At 41.2% G+C, this 24,080-nt stretch overlaps 1 protein-coding gene across 1 annotated transcript in view; it reads right to left on the reverse strand.

The window, feature by feature from the left end:
• Positions 1-24,080, reverse strand: part of LOC147665962 (glycine N-phenylacetyltransferase-like) — a 311,242-nt gene that overhangs the window by 180,631 nt on the left and 106,531 nt on the right. Inside the window, exon 3 of the mRNA XM_086949375.1 lies at positions 7,278-7,404. Within this exon, the coding sequence (XP_086805501.1) occupies positions 7,278-7,404 (127 nt within the window). The remainder of the gene's footprint in view (positions 1-7,277; positions 7,405-24,080) is intronic.

The raw sequence follows: 24,080 nt of genomic DNA on the forward strand, positions 1-24,080 counted from the left end.
AAAGGAGCTGAAGAGGGCGCTGCTGAAGTCCCCGTAGAGGCTGCTGAGAAGGGAAATGCGATGCAGGGGGCCGAAGGCAACGCAGCTATTAACGCAGCTACTAATAAGTCACAAAAATAGGGAGACAGCGCCCAAAATCAGGGGACTGCTCGCGTGGAGAAGGGGAAAGCTATTGAAGTTGAAGGCGGTAAGAAAATTCCAGTGCTTTTCACTGCTACTGCGGCGAGGCAGAAAGAAAGGGAGAAGAGGAAAAATAAAGATGGAGAGGTTTCAATTTTGTGAGAGGGGGCTGAATTTTCTGTGCCAGGTACCGTTAGCAGCTTTGGTTTGCAAAGGGAGGTAGCTGCTGACAATGTGGGGGGTGTTGGAGGTTTTGACGCTAGAACTGAGGAGTGTGGTGATTTTCACTCATTGTCAGAACACTCCGGTTCCTCAGGCGAAGATTTGGCTGAGCAGTACTCGGCACAGGTCTCAGTGGTGGACTGCAGCAATGGTGGTAGTTCAATTGCTGAGGATCCTGAAGTAATGGTGGAAGGCCAGTTATAAACTGTTAGGAAATTGGATTTAGGTCTGAAACCGGGAATTCACGATAATGAAAATGCTACTACCGCAAAAAATCCCTTGGATGATGCTGAGGGGGCAGAGGTGTCTTTGTCGTTAATATATAAATCTATTATGCAACATCGAGAGGAAACCAAGGACAAGAGTTTAAGGGTACAGAACATTTGCCGTAAATTACAAAATTCTGTGAGACAGCTGGTGAAATCACATGGAGACTTTGTGGTCAGAGTTAATGAAGTTGAACCAAGGTTTCAAACTTGGAAAATGACTTTGTACAGCACAAGGCAGTAGTGGAACAGAACCTCTTGATAAAAGAAGACATGATTTGGAAACTTGCTGACATTGAGAATCGTGCTAGACGCAATAACTTGAGGCTGCTTCAAATTCCGGAGGGGAAAGGGGCAAGAACCAAGGGGTTTTGTGGTTGATTTGTTTAAGGTAGCTTTTCCTGGTTTAAACCGGTGGGACTGGGAACGTGAAATCGAAAGGGCTCATACATTCCCCTTTAATATTTGGTTAAAGCCTGGACAAGTTCAAGAAAGCAGACCCAGGGCAATATTAATTGAATTTAACAGCTTTCTGGCGTGTGATGAAGTCTTCAAACTAGCCAGGCCAGATAAGAAGGGGAAGGCTGGGGAGGTTGAATTTTTTTGTCCGCCCGGACTTGTGTCGGAAGTCAGTAGAATTGCGATGACAATTTCACCAACTAATTCTGGAGTGTCAGTCAAAGGGGGCATCAGCTTTTTTAATGTTCCCGGCTAAATTGAAAATAGTAATCAAGGATCAAACAACGTTTTTTACGAATATCGATTCAGCTACTGAATTTGTACGTTTATTATTGTCAGTTAGTGAGTGGATAAAGACGAAACCTGAAATTTGTTGAGGATAAAAGATTTAAGATAACGTAATTTAGTTTTTTGTACATTCTTTCTTCTGGGGTATAAGTATGGCTCACTGCCCCTTTTGTTTTTCTCTCTCAATGTATATCCTAAAGTATTTTTTGAGTTGGGTAAGCAGGGCTCGACAGGTGAATGAGGAGGCTTAGGTAAAGCTTGCATCTAAAGAACCAGCGGTCCTAAAGCCTTAGTGATGGAAGGGTGGGGGTTTGTAAAGGGTAAGGGGGTGGGTTTCAGGGGGTAGGGGTAGTTGGGATAGGGGGAGGTGTGTTGCACTTAGGGGGTGCTAAAAAAGGGGAAAAAACATTTCACAGTGACTAACACTAGAATTATGTACTTATTGCAAAGGACAGTTCGGCTTTTGGGAGTTAAGTAACAGATCTGATTTTGAGAGGACAGGCTTATCTGTGTTATGGTCTTTTGATTTAAAATGTTAAATACAGGAGTTAGAATTTGTTCAATGAATGTCTCTGGGCTATATAATAATGTGTTAAAACGACAAAAGGTAGCAGCAGAATTAAGACACATCCGGCCAGATTTAGTGTGCTTTCAGGAAACTCATATTCGGTGGTTTAAGAGGGGTGTATTAAAGGAATTGAGATTTTCTTTAATTGTTGCAACATGCCATGTACAACAGTATGATACGGGGGTGGAGGGGGGGTAGCCATCCTTGCTAGATGAAATTTTGTCAAGGTAGACCGGAAACTAATGGATAAGAATGGGTGGTGGGCTATAGCAGAGTGTAATTTTGAAGGGCGAAGGGTTACGCTTTGTACGGTATACGGATCTAATGTGGATGACGTGGGGGTTTTAAATGAAATAAATACTGAATTGGCTACTTGGCCGCAACCGGTGGTGGTATGCAGAGACATCAATATAAATCTGACGAATCAAGCACTCAGGATGGCTTTGATAAATATAGGGGGCAGAAACCTAAAGTTTTTATGGCACTTTATAATTTAGCTAAGGACCAAGGATTAGTGAATGTGTGGGGTAGTATGAGAAGTCATGATAGCGGTTTTACTTTTTATTCGTATCCCCACAAAAAGTTGGTAAGACTTGATTATTTTTTTGCACCTGTTTCTTTATTGGGTGGGGCTACAATATGGGTTTTCCCAAGGATCACCTTGAACCACGCTCAGATTGCGCTTGAATTAGTGGGTTGTCTTAATAGACCTAAATGCCTAAACTTTACATATGATCGAAAATTAGGTCTAAATACGGAATTTAAGGAGCATATGGATAGTTGGATTCAGATTTTTTGGGGAATAATGATGGGACGGCTACTGTTAGTATAGTTTGGGACACTTTTAAAGCTTGTTTTTGAGGTGAATGTATTAGCTTTAGTTCATGGCAGCAAAAGAAACTTAAAAAATAATTGGCAATGTGTTATGAGTGGTTGATCGAGGCTGAAACTTCTCTGACCAAGGGGATTGCTACACGCATGGATGATATATTAGAGCTAGAGAACAAGGTCGCAAAGGAGCGGGCTAATGTGCTGGGTTTCTGGAGCACAGAGAATACCAGAAGATATTTAATATCTAAGATGCAAAGCCATGAATTTGGGGAAACAATTGGGAAACAGCTTGCGGTACGATTGCGGATGAAGGAGTCGGCCAGAAATATTCAGGCATTGAGAGATGCGAACGGGGTACCGCATTCTAATCCTCACCAGATTCTTAAACTCTTTCAGCAGTTTTACTCTGAGTTATATACACAGCAGAGTGGCGTAGAGGGGGAAGGGGACTGGATAGGAGTGTTTGTAGAGGGGTTGAAACAATTAAACACCTCCAAATTAGAAGAATTGGAATCCCGATCACTATGATGGAACTGGAAAGCGCAGTGAAAAGCTTGGCTTTAGGTAAGGCTGCAGGGCCAGATAGAATTCCTGGGGAGGTCTATAAGCAGTTCTTCAATATTATTAAGGATGAGTTGCTTAAATTAATTAAGGTGGTACAGGTGGGTTATCCTCCTAAATCATGGTCGGATGCCACGATTGCGGTATTTTGTAAAAAGGGCAAAGCCCCAGATTTGGTTGGATCTTATCGCCCAATATCATTACTAAATACCGATAATAAAATTTACTCCAAGATTCTGGCCATCCGACTGTCTAAAGTCATAACGCCACTAGTGTCCCAACATCAACACGTTTTATACCCAAAAGAGGCACAGTGGACCATGTAAATAAAGTGAAAACCTTATTTGATATTGCAGGAGTAGAAAAAATGGAGTTAGCGCTCATTTTATTAGACGCTGAGAAAGCGCTCAACTGTGTTCACTGGGACTCTATGTGGCGCCTTATGGATAAAATGGGGTTTGGACAGAAATGTATTGTTGCCCTACAGTCGCTATATGTAGCCCCTAAGGCTAAGATATCTGCTATGGGATTGCTTTCTGACTTTTTGAGTATAACTCGGGGAACCCAACAGGGTTGCCCTTGTTCCCCTCTTTTATTTGCCTTGTATATTAACCCTTTTATCGAACAATTATCTCAGAGTGTACTTATTCCACTGTTCTGAGTTTTTGATTATCGTTTTTCTGTGTTCGCATATGTGGATGATATTGCGGTAGCTACAGTTAATCTTGCACTTGCCATTAAAGAAATAGAGCGGCTGGCTAAAGTGTTTGGGAGGGTAATGGGCTATAAACTTAATGAATCAAAGACACAGATTTTATGTTCCGATATCTTAGTGTGGCAAGATGATAGGGTTGTAAAAGAAGTTACGTATTTAGGGATACAGATTAGAGCAACTATGACTGAACTGGTGGGGTAAACAGTCATAATATCGATTTCAAAATATAGAATGGGCATAATATCGAAGTAAAAATATAGAATGGACAAAATATCGAATGGACACAATATAGTGGTTAAAAATATCGAATTTAAGGTAAGTAATATCGATTTTCAAAATATAGAAGTCAAAACATCGAAGTATACAATATAGGCATTAAATATATCGATTTTTTAATAATATCAATATTTTTAAAGTGTTTTGTATGTTAGTATATGTGTGAAAAGTGTATATTAATTTTTGTAATGTATGTTTAATGTATTTTAAGTAATGAATTTTATGTTATTTAATTTTTGCGTAATTTAATTCTGTAGCGGGTTGTGGGTTTATAGGGGAATAGGGTGGGAAGTAATTTAATTGTAATTAATTAAATATTTTTATTTATTTATTGGTATTCATTTTGAATTTATTGTTATTTTTTAATTGGTAATTAATTTTTATTAATTGCCAATTAATTTGTATTAATTGATTAATTGTTAATTATGTAAATTTTCTAAATTTATTTTCTGTAGCGGGTTGTGGGTTTATAGGGGAATAGGGTGGGAAGTAATTTAATTGTAATTAAGTAAATAATTTTTTTCATTTATTGGTATTGATTTTAAATGTATTGTTAATTAATTTTTAATTGGTAATTAATTTCTATTAATTGGCAATTAATTTGTATTAATTGGTAATTATTTTGTATTAATTAAATATTTGATAATTATGATAATTGTATTAATGTATTTCCTGCAGTGGGATGTGGGTTTCTAGGGGAATAGGGTGGGAAGTAATGTAATTGTAATTAATTACATATTAAAAATACTTTTTGTGTATTGATAATTATTTTACTGTTAATTTTTGGGGAGCCTTTCATAAATATTATGCGGCTTAATATCTGTTGATATGAATGAATTGATTAGTTAATGATTGAAAGGATGTATCCTTTTTATTTCTTTTTTCCCTTTCCTTGCTCATGTAATGTTATTGTAATGTATTATGATGAACTGTGTTGCTTTACCTATTTATTTTGTATGTGTTCTTGCAAAAGGCTCTTTTATATGGTTATTTATGTTTTATCAATTGTAATGGAATATTTTTTTTGTGTGTGTGCTCTCGCTGTGAAAATATAAATAAAAAAAAATGAATGTTAATATTTTGTTTGTTTTATCAGTATTGTGAAATGTATATATGTAAATAACCAAAAAGGGTTGTCCTTCTGAGAAGGACATGCTATAAATGTTTATAATTGCTTCTAAAAAAGAAAAAATGAGTGTGAAATAAATCACTAAGACCACTATAATTGCAAGTGGGGTTCTACTGTTAAATGGTACAATTCAATTAAAGCACCCATACACTGCATTTGATGCTACTTTATAAGAGGCCTAGTCTGGCTGCTGTCTATGGGCCCAACTCCCCCTTGTTTAAAAATACTAAAGAAAGATGGAATGCCTCAGTGTATCAGGGCAAGCTATATTTAGAGCCTACTCACCCTTGTTGGTAAGCTGACAAACAGGTTATCTGTTCACTCACAAAGTGAAGGCACATAAACGATGCCTTTAAATCTTGCTTTTACCTTGTCACATTTACTCTATGTTCAGACACTGAGGTCAAAATTAGGATCACATCTACAACTACTTTTCTTTCTCTGACTCCATAGTTTGAGGATTTTGTAAAGCATTCTGTCTGACAAACTGAGCTGCACAAAAAGTGTGACATTAAAGTATGTAGGATGTCCTGTTTTATTCTAACACACATTTAAATTGCTAAAAAGTACGCTGTAGAAACATTTCTAAATTAATTTCAGTAGTTATAAAATCCCTTGTTCTGTAATTCTGTGTGATAAGCAAAAATATTTCAATAGGATGAAAACAAATCAGAACACTTTACTTAGTGATGTGCAAATGAAAAACATGTTTTGCTGAAACCAAATTTCCACAGATTATTGTTTAAACACTATATAGATTTATAAGTAAAACTGCTTGTTAGTGGGGACATGTTTGACCATTTCAATGGAAAACTTGTTGTCTGTAAATGGCAGTGCCCTACCACCTCATGCTTTAGAAATATATTTATTAAAAGTGAGTTTTTAAGCATGAACTGAGAAATATTCCTGTCCCCGTGCTAGTGACAATGCTAAAGGTAACTAAGGGGGTCATTAGGATGTCGGGCAGACATCAGTCCGTCCGTCATCGTTGCGGTGTTGGGAGCACCCACCAGATGTGTGGCTGTCCCACCACTGTAATAAGAATTGCCCTACCATACTGGTGAGTGCATCCAGGGCATTCAACATTGCGGATGGTGCTGCTGGCTGCGGCACCGTATGCAATGCTAAAATGCTGTGCATTTCACTGCACTTCGTGTCAGGCATCACGCGGTGCCTGCCATGCTGTGCAGGGAAAGGCCCCCAGTGCACCCCCCTAACACAGGCCCCCAAATCCAGCCTCTGCCTGAGTTTTTGCGGTGGGCTGACCGAAGCGAAAAGACATGCAGGAAGGGATATCCCAATAATGCTGGCCTGTGTTTTGGTTCTGCCAGGCGGGCGGAAAAGGACCACTTTTGGAACCGTGGCAGACAGACTTTTCTTCTGCCGTGGACAGATTGGGATTCCCACCGCCATCCTAATTTGGTGGTGGGAATAGCCTGTGTGATGGCGGAAGGACCGCCATCCTAATAACCCCCTAATATGCAAGTTAGAGGTCATGTGTACCCTGTGCGTGGACTACATTCTTATGCATGGAACAAACGTTTAGTCTAATAAACCAAAACAAAATGTTGTTTTCTTGTGCAGCTGGATTGCTGAACTCACATACTGGAAGGTGCCCTCATATGTAATATTGAAGAAAAAGGTGGATCTACAAAATAAAATATTTGCCCAGGATGTAATAATGAGACCAGTTTATGGGTAATGTACAAGATAGCTATGTTCAGTAGGTCATTCCTCTTATGGATGGGCATCAGTTTTCAAGGGAACTATTTAAAACATATTTGTGTTAAATATATCCAGGGCAGTCTCCAGTTCCAGGTCAACACGCTCAGCTTCACTTACCATTGATCTGGAGGCATTGATTCCAGTTGATGACATTGGTGGTCAACAGCATTTCCCTGAGGTTCTCTGGATCCTTGGTGTAAACAAGGTAGACATTTGTGTAGAGATTTGTATCATCTGTCATTTCCTAAAAAAACATATGGAAAACTGACATTGAAATATAGCGGCATTAAGAGATGGCTATTGCTACTTTTTGGCTTCCATGACAACCATTGTGCTCCTGAAACTGCAAGATTTCAAGTTATACATCTCCAACACCGCAGGTGATGGAGTGATTGACACTGTGCACTGACCCCTCTTTTCAGGTGATGTCCAAAAAAGGGTGGTGTATAAAGATGTCACTTATGGCTCACGTTTTTGATGTATAAGATGTGTTGCTATATCTTAGAGCTGGCAAGCAATGTGAACCATTGTACTGTGACATAAAAAGGAGACAGAAATGTGATTATTGCTGAGGGCAAACATATGCAGAGTATTTATTTCACATTATCACACTCTGTGTAATCCCCAATCTGCAAAGGCTTGCAGATATGAAACATTGTACATTCGTAGACTCAAATTAATTCAACCTGAATTGTGCAAAAAATGTAAACACTGCAATAGATTTGCTCCTCAACAAGAATTTGATGAACATGCCACAAAATCCACAATCCAAATACCATACTGTAAAAAGTAAATCTTGTTTGTCAAAGTTAGTGAAGACCATTAATATATAAATTTACAATTCATAGTTAAATGTGCAAGAATAAAATAGGGAAGTGAAAAGGTTGAACACAATGCTTTGAGACGGAATATTAGACATGATTATGATGTCGCACAGATACACAGTGTATACAATTTTTACCTGAACAGCAGCTGTAGTTTGCCAGTAGTGGAGTACAGCCATAAAACACAATCATTTAAGCAGCAGACAGTATTGCTTGTAATGCCAGTTATATAAACCAGAACTATTGGACTTGTTACTGCTTTCTTGCTAACTTGAAGAAGAAATTCGGCTTACTCCAGCAGTCAATGCAAAAATTAGATGGCAATCAATGTTTTCCTTACAGCTGATGACTGTGAATTATGATACGTTACATGATAGGCCCAAAAGTGAATGCCTATCATTTGCACTTGGGGCAGTTAGTTGGGTTGATTGATAGCTGCAGATAGAACATTTTTGTTATACCTGTCACGATTAACGGTGTATAACTATTGATTTTACATGTGTTTGTGTAGTTAAGTTTTTGATGTATTAATGTGCAGATCATTGAAGTCTAGGCACCACTTGCCACATTGATCAATATTGCGGTGTTTCTGTGTGTCCGCGTGAAGGTATGACTGTTTAGTTTCAAAGATGTTATTTATTAGAAACATGGTAGTCATTATGAATACCAAATTACTATTGTTTTAGATTTGTAATTATCACTTATATATACAAACTGGTATAATAATAAATCATGTCTTTTTCATATATTCATGCTTGTTTGGCCCTTAGGTGTTCATCAAGAGTTTGTGTAATGATTCACAGTTGGCAAGGGATGTTTTAGTATATAAGATGGTTACATAGTTACAGATAGGCCTTTTTGCATATGCCATTCACAATACAAAATGAAGAATGTCTTTCTGCTCTCCCTGTGTGACAGTGCATTTAGAAAAAATATCGAGTTATAAATGTCGACTTACAAAAATATTGAGTTGTAAATATCGTGACACAGAAATATCGTCAGCCAGAAAATCTTGGTGAAGAATCTTGATTTTAAGTTAAGAAATATGGTTTAAAAAAATTATAGTTGTATAAAATATCGATTTTTTTATTTAGTGGTATATAGTTTACTATATATTTAAAATGTATGTGATGTATTTTTTGTAAAGGTATTGTTTATATTTTTTAATATATGTGTAACATTTTTTGCAATCATTAGTTTTATTTTAATTACATTTAAGGTTTTTTTAGCTCCATAGTGGGTTATGGGTTTATTGGAGAATAGGATGGGACATAATTTAATTATAATAAATTAATGATTATTACTGATGTATTAATATTTATTTAATTGAGATGTTATAGTTTTAATTGTGGGAAGTAATTTATTTCTAATTATTAATAATTGGTTGTTAATTAATATGTATTGATTAATTGATAATCAATTGTGGTTATAGTGTAAGTAAGTATTTAGGTGTGGGTTGTGGGGTTCATAGGGGTAAAGGGTGGGAATTAATGCATTTTTAATAAATTATTAATTAGTTGTTAGTTAATGGAAAATTAATAAATTGAAAATCTAATTATGGAAATTGCTTAGCTAATTTTAGGTGGGTGTTGTGGGAATTATAGAGGTAAAGAGTGGAAAGCAAATTATTTATAATTAATTATTATTAATCAATTAATTGAAAGTTAAATATGGAAATTGTGTGATTAATTTTAGGTGTGGGTTGTGGGGTTTAAAGGGGTAAAGGATGGGAAGTAAATTATGTTTTATTAATTAATGATTAGTTGTTAATTATTATTAATCATTTAATTGATTATTAATTAGGGTAATTGTTTAATTGTGTGGGTTTTGTGGGTTTTGGTTTTATATGGATAAAGGGTGGGGAGTAAATACATTTTACTTACTTTATAATTAGATGTTAAATACTTTTGTAGGTTGTGGGGATTATAGGTTTAAAGGGTGGGAGCCTAATTTATTTTTGTTTATTAAATAATATTTATTTGAGTAATAATTAATTATGTTAATTATTTATGAAATTTTTCCAAAATTTAGATGTGGGTTGTACATTGTGTGGTGTTATAGGGTAGGAATTAAAGGAACAAAATCTCTGTAATAATGAATGTTTTTGTTTTTAGCTAATAAAAATATGTATTTGTTTAGAAATATTTTTTTATTTTATTTAATATAATATTTGTAGATATTTGTTATATGTATTTAATAGTATAATATGTTTCTATTTTTTTATTTTCAAAAGATATTTGTATTTTCATTTTTAACACATTCTTTATGTTTTTGTTGATATCTTGTGTGGTTTTAATTTTGATCTGACTGGAGTGGGAATAGTAAATTGTATCTCTCCACTATCCAACACTTTCCCTGCTGTGGAGCTCACTGGAGTGGCAATAGTAATTTTTACCCCTCCGCTATCTGACACTTTCCCTACTGTTGCACTCATTGAAGTGTGAATAGTAATTTTTACCCTTCCACTATCCAAAAGTTTCCCTACTGTTGCGCTCAATAGATTGGGAATAGTACATTTTATCCCTCCTCTATCCAAGTCTTTTCCTACTGTTGCAGTCACTGGAGTGGGAATTGTAATTCTTGCGCCTCCGCTATCCAAAACTCCATCCCTACTGCTGCACTTCTTGGAGTGGGCATAGTCATTATTACTCCTCTGCTATCCAACACTTTCCATACTATTGCACTGACTGGAATGGGAATAGTTAATTTGAGCCCTCCGCCATCCAACACTTTTCGAATTGTTGCAGTCACCGGTGTCGGCATAGTAATTTTCTCCCCCTCCTGTACTGTTGCACTCATTGGAGGGGGAATAGTAATTTTTACTCCACCGCTATCCAACACTTTCCCTACTGTTACACTGACTGGAGTGGAAATAGTAAAGTTTATCCCTCTGCTATCCAACACTTTCCCGACTGTTGCACTCACTGGAGTGGGGCAAGTAACTTTAACCCTTCACTTTCCAACACTTTCCCTACTGTTGCAATCACCGCAGTGAGCATAGTAATTTTTACTCCTCCTGTACTGTTGCACTCATTGGAATGGGAATAGTAATTGTTACCCCTCCGCTATCCAACACTTTCCTTCCTGTTGAACGGAGTGGAGTGAGAATAGTACATTTTATCCCTCTACTATCCAACACTTTCCCTACTATTGCTCTAACTGGAGTGGAACATTTAAGTTTAAAGATTTTTCAATAGTTTAATGTTTTAATTTGTAACAGAATATTTTGTAATATATTTTATGTTATTTTAGTAAGTATATATATTTGTCAAATGTTAATAGAATTTTAAAATTATAAAATAAATTAAAACGAATGGTTTAGTAATTGTGTTTAATTAATGTATGTGTGTTTAACTTTTTTCTTCATTAAGTTTATTTATTATATTTGTTAAAGGGTATACTACATCTAATTCATATTTTTAAATTAATTTTATTATAAAATATATTTAATATAATAGTTTTCAATATTTTTGTACTTTCCAATACAAATAAAGGATGTCGATATTTTTGACATCGATATTTAAAACTCGATATTGTGGTATGGGGATATTTTAGGTGTCGATATTCTGTCAGTGAACCTATGACAGTTACTCTTTGAAGTGTGTATCAGTTTAGCATTATTGGTGTGCAAAGTTCATATTATGTGTATCAGGGAAATTACTGGTAATTACTCATGAAGCAAAATTGGTATTTGGGGATATATGTTAGCTTTAAGTGCATCCTTGTAGAGCCAATACAAACAGCATAAAAACTCAAGTTCCACAAACAGCAGCAACTCCCATTCTGCTTATTTATGTGGTTCAGTGCACTGGTGATAATTTTGTGCTGCACATGAATTTACATGATGTGGGGTAATAACATAATTTAGGGGATTTTGCATAACAAGTATAACAAAAAACGATGGCAGCATAACTGAAGCTTTGAATAGATATATCCTAACACTTTGGGGCTGATTACGATGGTGGTGAACCACCACCAATAGACTATCAGTGGTGTACCAGACACCACTGTAGGATTACAATGGTCCATCGCTGCCAGCCTTTCATTGGCACTTTACCTGCCATGGAAAGGCTGGCAGGTATGGAAATTGGAGGCTCGTTACGTGCCCTCTTCACACCGGGCCCGTCGTTTGGAGGTGAGGAGGGTACCTATGGTGCCCCCCTTCATGCAGGGAAATGTAATAAGTGCATTTTTAACATTGCCGTGGGGGGGTGCAGCCATCAGCACCCACCGTAATGTTAACTATGGCAGGTGCGACCACCATATGGTGGTCACATCATAATTCCCCCTGTGTTACCACTGTCTTGCTGGCGGGCATACCTACTCCCCAAGGCGATGGTGGACAGACTAAAACCTGTCTGCCATTATAATCAGCCCCTTAATCATTATTCTGTAGACCAAAATGGCTAATGGCTATATTCAATAATGGGTGATGATTACCGGGGTTCAAATAGTTTTGAAATGGCTTCTTCAGAAGCAGGTTCAATAATATTATGTATGTCTTGACTGTGCTAGACCCGGTTCCGAGGGCTGATTAGATGTACCTACAGGAGACAGGCGCCGTGGGCGATGTGCCAAATGCGCCGTCCCCTCTCTCCCGCGGTCTATGGGGTGGATTTTCATCCCTTGTGAAGTGCTTTTTACTTTTTGTCTCTAAAATTTAGAGACTTGAGGCTGTGTGCGTCCTGCCCTCGGGTGGTGATGCCCCCTCGTTTTTTGCACTTCATAGACTTTTTTCACTTTCAAGTCCTCTCGTTGGGTGGGCCTTAGAGTGCCCATACCGCCGAGGTTTACACTCTAGGTCCTGACGAATGCCAGGTTAATTATACCACACCGGCTGAAACATGTTCATGTTGACCATTCACGTTGTCACTTAATGTTAGTGGTAGTAGACCATCCAATTAGTTGGCCGTACTCACCATCACATTTTTTAACCTTGTCCTTGATGATCTCTAATTAAAAGAATTTTTGATACATACAAGGCAATTTTAATTCACCACTTCACACTATCCACATAATCTTTCACATAGCCCTCTCACCCTCACAAGACCAGCTCCGCAGTAACTCTGGCGTCGCAGCACACCGGGGTGGCATTCGGTCACACCCGGTGGGGCCCGATGATGAAGCAAGTCACCGACCAGGTCGGTGAGTGAGGGCTTTCTTAACAAACCAAATGGGCTTTGTTGGTTCCTTGTGCTCTGTGCATCCTTTCCATTCAAATCAGAACAGGAACACTCTTTTGTTGTTGTTGTCTGTCTTGACTGTGCCTCATTGCCAGATCTTCTGTGATCAATAGAAAAAGAGCTTTCAGCAGTATTGCTGAACCTGGGGTTTAAGCTCCGCCCACATGTTGCTTTGCTTAAGTACAGCATTAGATTGGGCCGAAGCTGTGTGCTTTCACTGGAAAAGAGTTTGGGTGTTGCATTTTTTACCTTGTGAGAAACTTTGAATCTCACAGATTACTGTTGTAGATAAGGTTTGGGCGTTACTTACCCCCTCAACAACCCATTGATATAGGAGATGTGCAATGTGAAAATCCTAGGAGAGATCGTATTTTGCTGTGCCACATTATACAGATTATTAGCACACACTATCAACCGGGATGCATCCTAATGCTGAGTCTAGCTAAACGTATGGCTTACAGAGACTATTCCAAAATCCAGGTCTTCAGCTTCTTCTGAAATTGAAACAGTGAGGAGGAGGTTTGTATGTGTAGTGTGGGCTATTTCATGCTTTAGGACTGCTCTACCACTGGATCCTGTTTTCCGCATGAGTGGGATGAGTGGGTTGTGTGCAAGTAGGATGAGCAGAGATGTCTTGAAGGTCTATGAAAGCAGATGCGAATGTTGAGTTATGTGTGTTATGTAGATTGTTGCAAGTGTGGGTGAGAAGTACGAATTGTGCTCATTTGTGTATGGTGGCTGCTGCAGTTCTGAATGGCTTTCAGCTTTCAGGCAAGAATTTTTCTGGAGTCTAGCTTGTATGTGATGAGGTGTGCATAACAGTTTTCCGGGTGCTGACTCCAGACAATTTGAATATCTTCCTCACCATCTTCAGGGTATGAAAGCCTGAAGCAGTGACAGTGTTGTCTTGGGTGGTCATGCCAAGTTAGTTGTCGATACAGAGGTTATTTGCATGGATTGTGAGAGTGGTTGTCAAATCCAGCATTGTTGGCCTCCTGGTGGAATCTAACAATGAAGTGCTCTTCCAGATCTTCATGATTTTGGTCTTGTTGGTGCTCAACCAGTGGGTGATTTCAGTCATGCACTCATTTATTTGATCAGGATGCTGAGTGTCTTGTTCGAGAGGGAGATGCTGAGCTGTGTGTCATCAGCATAGGAGAGGATGTAAGAGCAAAGAATATTGGTTAGCAGTGGCAGCTGGTGGATTTTGAAAGTGTTGAGGTGACAAATTATAACCCAGTGTAACGAGTGAGCGAGGGAAGCGAGTGAGCCCGAACTGCAAAAGGAGAGTGCGGGGGGTTTTCTTCCGCAAGAAAAGTTTGCAAAAAATGAATTCAAATGGTGGCTTTTACATTACATATTTGCTGCAAAAATGAGATCCAAATATAGCACTTTAAACCACAAATGTGAAAAAACATTAGAAACATATCAAAAATGTACTCAATCCTCTAACTGGTCAGCTTGCAAAATGACCCTCAAGCCAAGCACACAACCAATGGAAACATGCCCTCTAAGTGTTTTCTGCCTGTAACACATCTCTGCCTCTTTACTGTATTGTTTGATGAAATCATCAAGGCTCACACAATTGGTAGCACCGTATATTGCAAATGCTTTAAAAATTAGATGGCGAAAGAGATCCATTGAATTCTGGTTGGGCAAAACTAAAAGGATTTTCTATAGTGAAAAGGCCAATGCAAACATCACTTTAGACATTTTAGCAAAGTGCAGGGGAAGATGAAGAATTAACTGGAAATACTCCTAAAGAAAATGTGTCCCTAAAAGTTATGCCAATGGAAAAGCCCTCCAGGGGTTTAAATTAAATAATGCCTCCATTCATGCTATAATTTGAAATCACTCAACTTCAGTGGTTCAACACTTTAAATGTACAGTGTTGATTAAAGATTGTTTAGACATTACTGGAGGTTCATCCCCCATCCCTGAGAAAAGTTGGAGAAAAAGTAGTGAAAAATGGTGCACTGTTAAAGGAAATTTTCATAAAGAATATGGTAAGAAGCAAGGTCGTTAATGAGGCAGTTTTGATATATAGTCCTTAAATATTTAAACTTCAGAACAGCCCCATATGTTACTGCATTAAATATGTTGACCACTAACTGGAGTCTGCAAATTGTACAGAGCAACAGGTAAAGCATTGTAGAAGCTAACAGTTGTTGTTTTTTAAACAATTCTGTATACTATGCAGTGTGATGCTTTTGTCTCCTGGTTTCGCTTTCAAAGAGATTCGACAAATAAAACATACCCAGGAGGAATCAGTACATAATGCAAATAAGTGTGGGTGGCCCTTTTGAAAAATAAGGTAGCAGGTGAAGCAATGCCTTGGCGGTGCCACTTCCCATTCTCTTCCGGAATTGTTGAGCATCTAAAATATTGCGCAGCTGAAGTCCAAAGGAGACAGCCGGCGTTGAGATTATTGTTTTGCAGTTTTATAAAGTGCAAACTCGGCCCAAGGGCATTGGTGCATTTTACATGAGCACCAGGTGCATACATTACACAAGCCTGGCACTGACACATGGACAGTCTCTTGAGGTGGCAGGTACGAACACAGGTGTACAGGCTTCGCGTGCAAGAACAGCAGCTGTCTTCTTAGTTTATCGCTCATTATTAGGGCTCAGATGTACACTCAAGTGAAGGTGCCGCTGATTTGTAGACTGTGTTCCCTTAGATTTTAATGACGGTAAACAAAATCTGATGATTTGTCTTCAGGATCTGGAAGCTAAATGGCTGTGGGAAGGAAGGGCTTCCTGACTTAGTTTGGGGGCCTGATCCGATGAACCTGAAGGCAGGGTAAGGCCAGCGATCCCAGTTGAAGGAGCCATTCATTTCTAAATATTATGTGATTAAGGTGGCAGTGTTCATCCAGTGTGCATTATTCACTTAGCTCTCGAAGCTGAAGGAAGAAATTAACCTGCACCACAACAGAACACATTAAGATACACACTGAAATTACTTGTGCTAATATTATGTATCAGTCAGGTCCCACTGAAAAGTTATTGATGCTGTGAAAACGCTGCAACTCTGCATGCCAAGTCCTAACGTACTGTCCCTAAGGAGATAGGTCTATATACGTGGTTGAGGCTGGACCTTATTTAAATATAAAATATACAAAAATGCCTAAACCACACTTACTTCAAGCGAAAGCCTTTCAAGGGATGGAAAAATATTTATTCAATCCAAACCTGGCAACTTTATTTATTGCCAATTATTTTGTACTTCATCAAAAACTACTTATGCTTTAAACAACAGAAAAAACCACACTGTACATTGAAATAGTTTACACTTTTGTACATAGAGAACTAAACAATATTTAAACAACTGTACCAACATCAAACATCATACAAAGAAATAAATACATTACACCAAAAACACAAATACATACATAAACAATCAATGAATGAGAAAAATCTAGTGCATGGGGAATACTGTCAAATAAATTACAGTAATTCAATATTCACTGGACTCATGAGTCCTAGTTGTCTTTACTAATACAATTGTATTCCACCAAAACAACTGCCGACACGTTTCAAGGCCAGGACTATTGTCCCTGGTCTCTCATCAGGGCATTTAATCTTTGTATCAGGCTCTTTTGTAGGGAGAAGGAGGTGTGCTTGGTCAGTTCTGGGGCACCGAGGGATTCAATCGTAGTGTTTTGGGCAATCTCAGTTTGCCACCTAGCGGCTAAATATCGGGGAAAGTGTACCCATCAACCAGTTTCCTTGTTAATGCTTCGTTTGACCGTAAACTCGGTAATTCTTCCGCACACACGCACCTTCTTTACACACACTTTCTCTGCACTGGATTACTTAGAATTCCCCGGCAGTTTTTTTGGTGGAATACAATTGTATTAGTAAAGACAACTAGGACTCATGAGTCCAGTGAATATTGAATTACTGCCATTTAATAAATTATTTAATAAATAAAACAAATTACCTAGCGCGCCCTGCATTACATTTTGAGATGCAGGGCGCTCTATGAAATTCATTTTATTTATTAAATTGTTTACTTACCTTCAATTATCCATACTCCGGATTTTAGCACCCTCCACCCTGCCCCTCTCCCACCCCGCCACTCCGCCCCACCGAAACTCCCTCCACGGGCCGTGGCTGATTTTAGTAACATGCATTTCGACTTACCATCTTCTTTTTGAAAAGCCTGCCTGAAATTCGGCCTTCTCTACTTCACTGAGCATGATGTCTGTGTGTCCACTCGGAGTTAGGATTCTGACGTCAGGTCACATGCTCGCTCCCATTCCCTTCAAAGGCTGCAAGCAACACCCATTTCCAACTCGTCACAAGGGATGTTGCTTGTCGCCTTTGAAGTGATTGACAGACAGCCCTAGGAATACAGGGTTGAAACTCTGGAAGCCCAGGATTGCCTAAAAATCTGACGCTGCTGCGTGTCAAAAATGAGAGGTCTCTTTAGGCCCCTGAAAATTGCAAGCCAGGGCCGGTGTTGTGTAATATCTGGTATCCCCTTGGGATCGTGTATCCCTTCACTTCGGCCGTCTTCGGAGAATTAACTCAGCCCGGGCAGGATCAGGCAGTCGATCTCTGCTCGGGCTGAGCACGGGGATACACGATCTCATGGGATACCAGACAGGCTCAAGCTATAAATAAGGTGTTTCTCTGAATACTGGAGCCTCTGCTGCACAAGAGACAAAAAGCAAATCGAAAGCCGTACAAAGAACGAAAGGTTAAATAAATGAACATTAAATTCATACAAGTGAAAGAATGGAATGCTTATTTTCCAAGCAAATCGCAACGAGTACAAAGAAAGAAAGGTGAAATAAATGAAAATTAATTAAATGCACGCGCGGAGACAGTGAAAGAATGGCCTTTTTTGTGGCAAGTAGTACAAGAAGGAAGCAGTGAAATAAATGAAAATTAAATTAATACATGCAGGAGTCAGAGTGAAAGAAGGGAATTTTTATTTTTTGAAGCAAGTTGCAAGTAGTACAAAGAAGGAAGCGTGGAACAAATTAAAATTAAACACATGTACGGAGTCAGAGTGGAAGAAAGGAATTTTTATTTTTTAAACAAATCGCAAGTAGTACAAAGAAGGAAAAGTGAAATAAGTGAAAATGAAACATATGCACAGAGTCGGAGTGAAATAATGGAATTTTTATTTTTGAGATGGAATCACATTGTAAATTAAAACATGAGGAGAGAGAATGCCAGCAGGGAACATAGCTGAAAACGTTTTCGATTGCTATGTATGGCATTCTCATAAATGAGTGACATTTCAACAACTATCAATCAATCAATCAATAATTTGTAAAGTGCACCACTCACCTGTGAAAGTCTCAAAGCACTGGGGGGAGGGGATAGGGGCTGGGGGATTGCTACTGCTCGAACATCCAGGTCTTGAGGCATCTCCTGAAGGTCAGTAGGTTCTGGGTCTGCCGTAGGTCGATGGGGAGGGTGTTCCATGTCTTGGCGACAAGGTGGGAGAACGATCTTCTGCCGGTAGTCATTCTTCGGATGCGTGGGATGGAGGCGATGGTGAAGTCAGCGGAGCGGAGCTGGCGGTACGGGGTGTAGAAGGTGAGTTGTGTGTTGAGGTATGCTGGGCCGGCGTTGTGGAGGGCCTTGTGACATAGGTGAGGAGCTTGAAGGATATCCTCTTGTTGACGGGGAGCCAGTGTAGGTTGCTCAGGTGTTTTGTGATGTGGCGGGAGATGTCGAGGATGAGGCGTGCAGAGGCGTTCTATATGCGTTGGAGTCGCATCTGGAGTTGGCCGGGGCTCCTGCTTAGAGTGCGTTGCCGTAGTCCAGTTTGCTGCTGACGAGGGCCTGGGTGACCATCCTTCTGGTCTCGGTGGGGATCCATTTGTAGATATTGCAGAGCATATGGAGGGTGTTGAAGCAGGAGGATGAGACGGTGTTGACTTGCTGGGTCATTGATAGCGATGAGTCTAGGATGATTCCCAGGTTGCGTGTGTAGTCGGTGGGTTTCGGTGCAGCTCCCAGTTTTGCCTGCCACCGGAGTCATCCCAGGCGGAGGGAGTGGATCCGAGGATGAGAACCTATGTCTTGTCCGAGTTCTGCTTCAGGCGGCTGTTCTTCATCCATTCGGCGACAGCCTTCAATCCTTTGTTGAGGTTGGTTTTGGCTGTGGTGGGGTCATTGGTGATGGAGAGGATCAGCTGGGTGTCGTCAGTGTATGAGATGATGTTGAGGTGGTGCAATCGGACGATGTTGGTGAGCAGTGCCATGTAGACTTTGAAGAGTGTCTGGCTGAGTGAGGATCCTTGGGGTACGCCGGAGATGATCTTGGTGGCTTCCGAGCGAAAGGGGGGTACACTCTGTGTTCTGCCGATGAGAAAAGAGGTGGTCCAGTCCAGTTCTTTATCGCAGATCCTTGCGTTGTGGAGGCGTGTGTGTAGGGTGTGGTGGCAGACAGGTGTCGAAGGCGGCGACAGATCCAGGAGGATAAGGGCCACGGTTTCACCACTGTCTAACAGGGTCCTCATGTCATTGGTGGCGGTGATGAAGGCGGTTTCAGTGCTATGGTTGCTGCTGAATCCCGATTGGGATGCGTCTAGAGCATTGTTCTCTTCGAGGAAGCGTGGCAGATGCTTGTTTAAAAAACATTAAAAAAATTTGATTTGCTTTTTTAAAACATATAAACATAGGGATGTCACATGAAATTGTCTACCATACCCTACCCCCCTCCACCCTCCACCCATCCCTCCCAGAACCTCACAGAAAATACTACAAATGGATACAGTGGTGCTCCACCTATCGCAACATTGCACATTGCCGTCTATATCCTACCCCGCATGCACCGGGACAACATGGTGGCCTGACCACCTTCTTTCACAGTCCTCCATCCAGACAATATTAGCGTCTCCATTTTCCCCCACACTCTTTGAACTTCTTAGGGCAACCTCTAGCTTTGTATGTGACCCTCTCCGCCGCCATGTAAATATCCATGCCTCATCTCCATTCATCTAGTCGAGGAGGTATGGGAGCGCCCCAAGCTCTAGCCCCCTCTCTCTTAGCTACCACCAAAGCCAGTGTAAGGAAAATCAAGAGTGGGCGATTCAGATCCACTTAATTTGTTATACCCAACAGAACCAGTTTAGGCTCCACTGGGAGGGTCGTTTCCAGTATGTCACTTAATTCACTCAATACCTTGGCCCAGTAGTCCTGGATTACACGGCAGTCCCAGATGGTATGATTAAAGTCTCCCTTCACATACCCACAACGCAGACAGTTAGGATCACTGTCCTGCCCCATCCGGTGCAATCGGTGTCTATTGTAATAAACCCTAGGGAGGATTTAAAATTGTATGAGCCGAAGCGGAGATTTCCCTGGGGTGCATCAAGGCTGTCTCCCAGTCAAGCGTGTCCATCTCCCCCAGATTTAGTTCCAACGTTCCTTTCAATTTCACCAATCAACGTTGTTATAGGACGTTTAGTCTGGACGTGCTCCTGCAGCAGATGGCCCTCAAGCAGTGCATACTCCGGCAGGGGACCTGTGAGCACCGTCTCTGCCCTCCATGCATGACGTACCTGCTCGTATTTCAAGTACTGAGTATGATGCAATCCATACTCCACCCTCAACGCCTGGAAGGACTTCAGAGCTCCCCTTTCAGCAGATCTCCCAGAACAGAGATACCAATATCATCCCACCTTTTAAACCCCTTTAGTTTATGCAATTCCTTTAACCATGTACAGTGCCATATCAGTGTTTGTTTAGTTGGTTTGTGTACCCAGTCAATCCTCCTAGTCACCCTCTCCCATGTCTCCACAGTCACACGTATTGCTGAGAGTACTTTTTCCCCTTCCCCTGCCTCCATATATGTAATGCAGACAGGTGCGCTGTGCCATTGTCCCTCTCTCCAATTTTTATGTAGGGTGATCGCCGGGGCATGGAGCCAGTCATTTATTGGCGATAAATGTTCTGCCCAATAATATGCCTCAAGATTGGGTAAGGAGATCCCTCCATTATATTAGTTCCTCTGCAGTGTCTCTAGGGCTATTCTAGGAGGTTTCCCCAGCCAGAGCAACAACCGGAGCTCTTCATTTATATCTTGAAAAACCTGTCGGGGAAGGGGGAATACTCATTCTGTAGGGCTTACAAGAACCGTGGCAGGGTTATCAGATTCATCTTGAACATTGCTGCAACTCCTAGAATCGTGAGGGGGAGGGTCTTCCATCTAGCTGCATCACTAGCAAAGTTTGTGAGCACTCAATCGATATTTTTCTGATATGAGAGTGATCAGTCCTTTGTCACTTATATCCCCAGATATGTAAACCCCTCGCCCATGACCCGAAGCGCGTCAGGCAGGGTAGGCCATACCTCCTCTCCCCTAGGGCTGTACAGGAGTGACTTATGCCAATTTATTGTGTATTCTGAATGGGAGCCGTAGCGGCCCAGCAGGATAAATAGTCGTGGTATCGAGACCTCTGGGTGGGTGACATATAGGAGAATGTCATCCGCGTATAGCGAAATTTTCTCCTCAACCGTATCGATCCGGTCAGCTTTAAACCCTCTTATCCCTCTGTCGAGTCTTATCTCACACACCACTATTTCTATGGCAAGGGCAAACAATAGCGGTGATAGAGGGTACCCCTACCGGATCCCTCTCCGTATGGGAAAATCCGCTGACAACACCCTATTGACCTTTACCCTCGCTCTTGGGTCAGTATAAAGGAGGCCTACCCAACTCCTAAACTTAGGACCAAAGCCAAACTTCAGCAATACTCCCTCCAGGAAGGGCCTGTGTTCTGCGTCAAACGCTTTTTCGGCATCCAAAGATAAAAACACATGGGAGTCCTGACGGTCACACACCTTCATTAACCAATTATGAGTACTCCTCAAATTTAACCTGGTTGCCCTATCTGGCAGGAAGCCAGTCTGATCCAGGTGGACCAGATCTGGAATCACGCGTCTCAGCCGCAGTGCCAGAAACGTCGCCAGAAGTTTAACCTCCACGTTTAGTAGAGAAATGGGGCGATACAACGCGCACTACTCCGGCGGCTTACCTTGTTTATAGATTGGTATAATAGTGGCCATACATAGATCCGGAGGCAGCGTGCCTTCCTGGACCATCCCCAAGTACAAGGCCAGCAAGTGATTAGTAAGTAGGTCCGCCATATTTTTAAAGAAGTCTGCGGGGAACCCGTTCGGTCCAGGGGATTTCCCCGGGCGAAGTCTGGCTAGGGCCTCCCTGACCTCTGTGACTGTTATATCTTCCTCCAGACTCGCCTGATCTTCATCCGCTAAAATGGGGGGTCTCATTACTGTCTAAATAGTGCCCTATATGCTCTGTAGAGCCTGGGTCTCTTGCCTTGTAGAACTCCTCATAGTAGTCAGCGAACGCCTGCGCTGTCTGGACATCAGTCCGCCTAATATGACCCTTTCTATTTGACACTTGTTCCACCCATCTCGCATCCTGCTCCTTACGACTCAGCCACGCCAAGAGTTTCCCAGACTTATCCCCCACATCACACAATCTATGTAAAGTCGCCTGTGCCTGTGTTTTGGCTTCATCCGACACCAGGTTCTTGTATTGCTGCTGTGTATTCACTAATAGTCTAAGAGATTGCGCGACACGATCTACCACGTGCCGCCGCTCTAGCTCCAAAATACGAGTTTCCAGGTCATGTAGTTTGCGCTGCTTCCTCTTCTTTTCCCCTGCTAACCTGTTCTGGGCCCTATCACGCATGACCGTCTTAAAAGCTTCCCATAGTATCACCCCTTCTGTACCAATCCTAGATTTTCTGTGAAGTACACCTTCACGTCCGACCTAAATCCCCAGCAGTAAGTCCTTATTCTAGAGGTTCCATGCCGTCAGTCGCCAGGTCCTGCCCTCTGTTCTGTGTCTCCTCCCTAATATCACCAGAAGAGGCGAGTGGCCCGAGGTTCCCCGCACCTGATATTCTGCCTTATCCTCCGTGCTAAGAGCACGGCGGGGAAGGAAGACATAGTCCAATCTGGAATACACCTTGGGGTCCCCTGAAAAGAGTAAGTTCTAGCATCCAGGTGGAGCCAGCTCCCGGTGTCCGTCAATCCCAGCGTGTCGATGCACTTCACCAGGGGGGGACAGTGGTTGGTGATCAGTCCGCTCCCTTGACCTGTCCAATGGAGCGTACCTAACATCATTGAGGTCCCCTCCCACTACATGTAGTGTGTCTGGCGTATTCAAAAGGATATCAGCTAAACCAGCGAGGGTTCTAGCCTGAAGTTTTGGTGGTACAAAAACAGAAATTATCGTGATCTTCTGACGTTCCCATGTTCTCGTAATCCCCACATAAGTGCCCTGCGGGTTCGTCCATGTTCGTGTGACTGCAAAAGGGGGGACTTCTTAATCAGTATGGCAACGCCTGTAGAGCCCAACATGTTCCCAGCATGGGCCAGAATCTTGTACAACCCCCTGGCAAGGAATTCAAATCCTGTACCGTGTAAATGGGTCTCCTGCAGCAGGACTATGTCTGGGGCTACCCATCTAACATAGGACATAACCAATCCCCTTTTTATCTTGTTGCCCAGGCCATTCACGTTCCATGTAAGGATTCGGACACTGCCACTGTCTTGTGCGGATTTTTTCCCGGGCTACCCAACACCGCAGGGGACATTAGTCCTGACTCACTCATGCAAAGGCAGGCTTCTGGTGTGTGATATGCAGGTGTATGGATCAGTTCAGTTTGTGACATGCTTTAAAAAGTTAACTTGTGAACCCCCCAACACTCATCCAAAACTTCCCCCCTCCCTTCCCCATAAGCAATGTAGCTCCACCCCGATAACGCTCCCTACCCACCTCCCTCTCCCCTCCAGTCCCATCACCATCCAAAAGAGAGAGATAAAGCTTTCCAGGTGAAGGAGGTCTGTTGCCAACCCAATCTCACCCCCAAAATATGAGAAACCTGCTCTAAACCCCTAACAGAGGAA

This window comes from Lissotriton vulgaris, unplaced genomic scaffold, assembly GCF_964263255.1.
Source record: "Lissotriton vulgaris unplaced genomic scaffold, aLisVul1.2 SCAFFOLD_1176, whole genome shotgun sequence".
NCBI classification, from domain to species: domain Eukaryota; kingdom Metazoa; phylum Chordata; class Amphibia; order Caudata; family Salamandridae; genus Lissotriton; species Lissotriton vulgaris.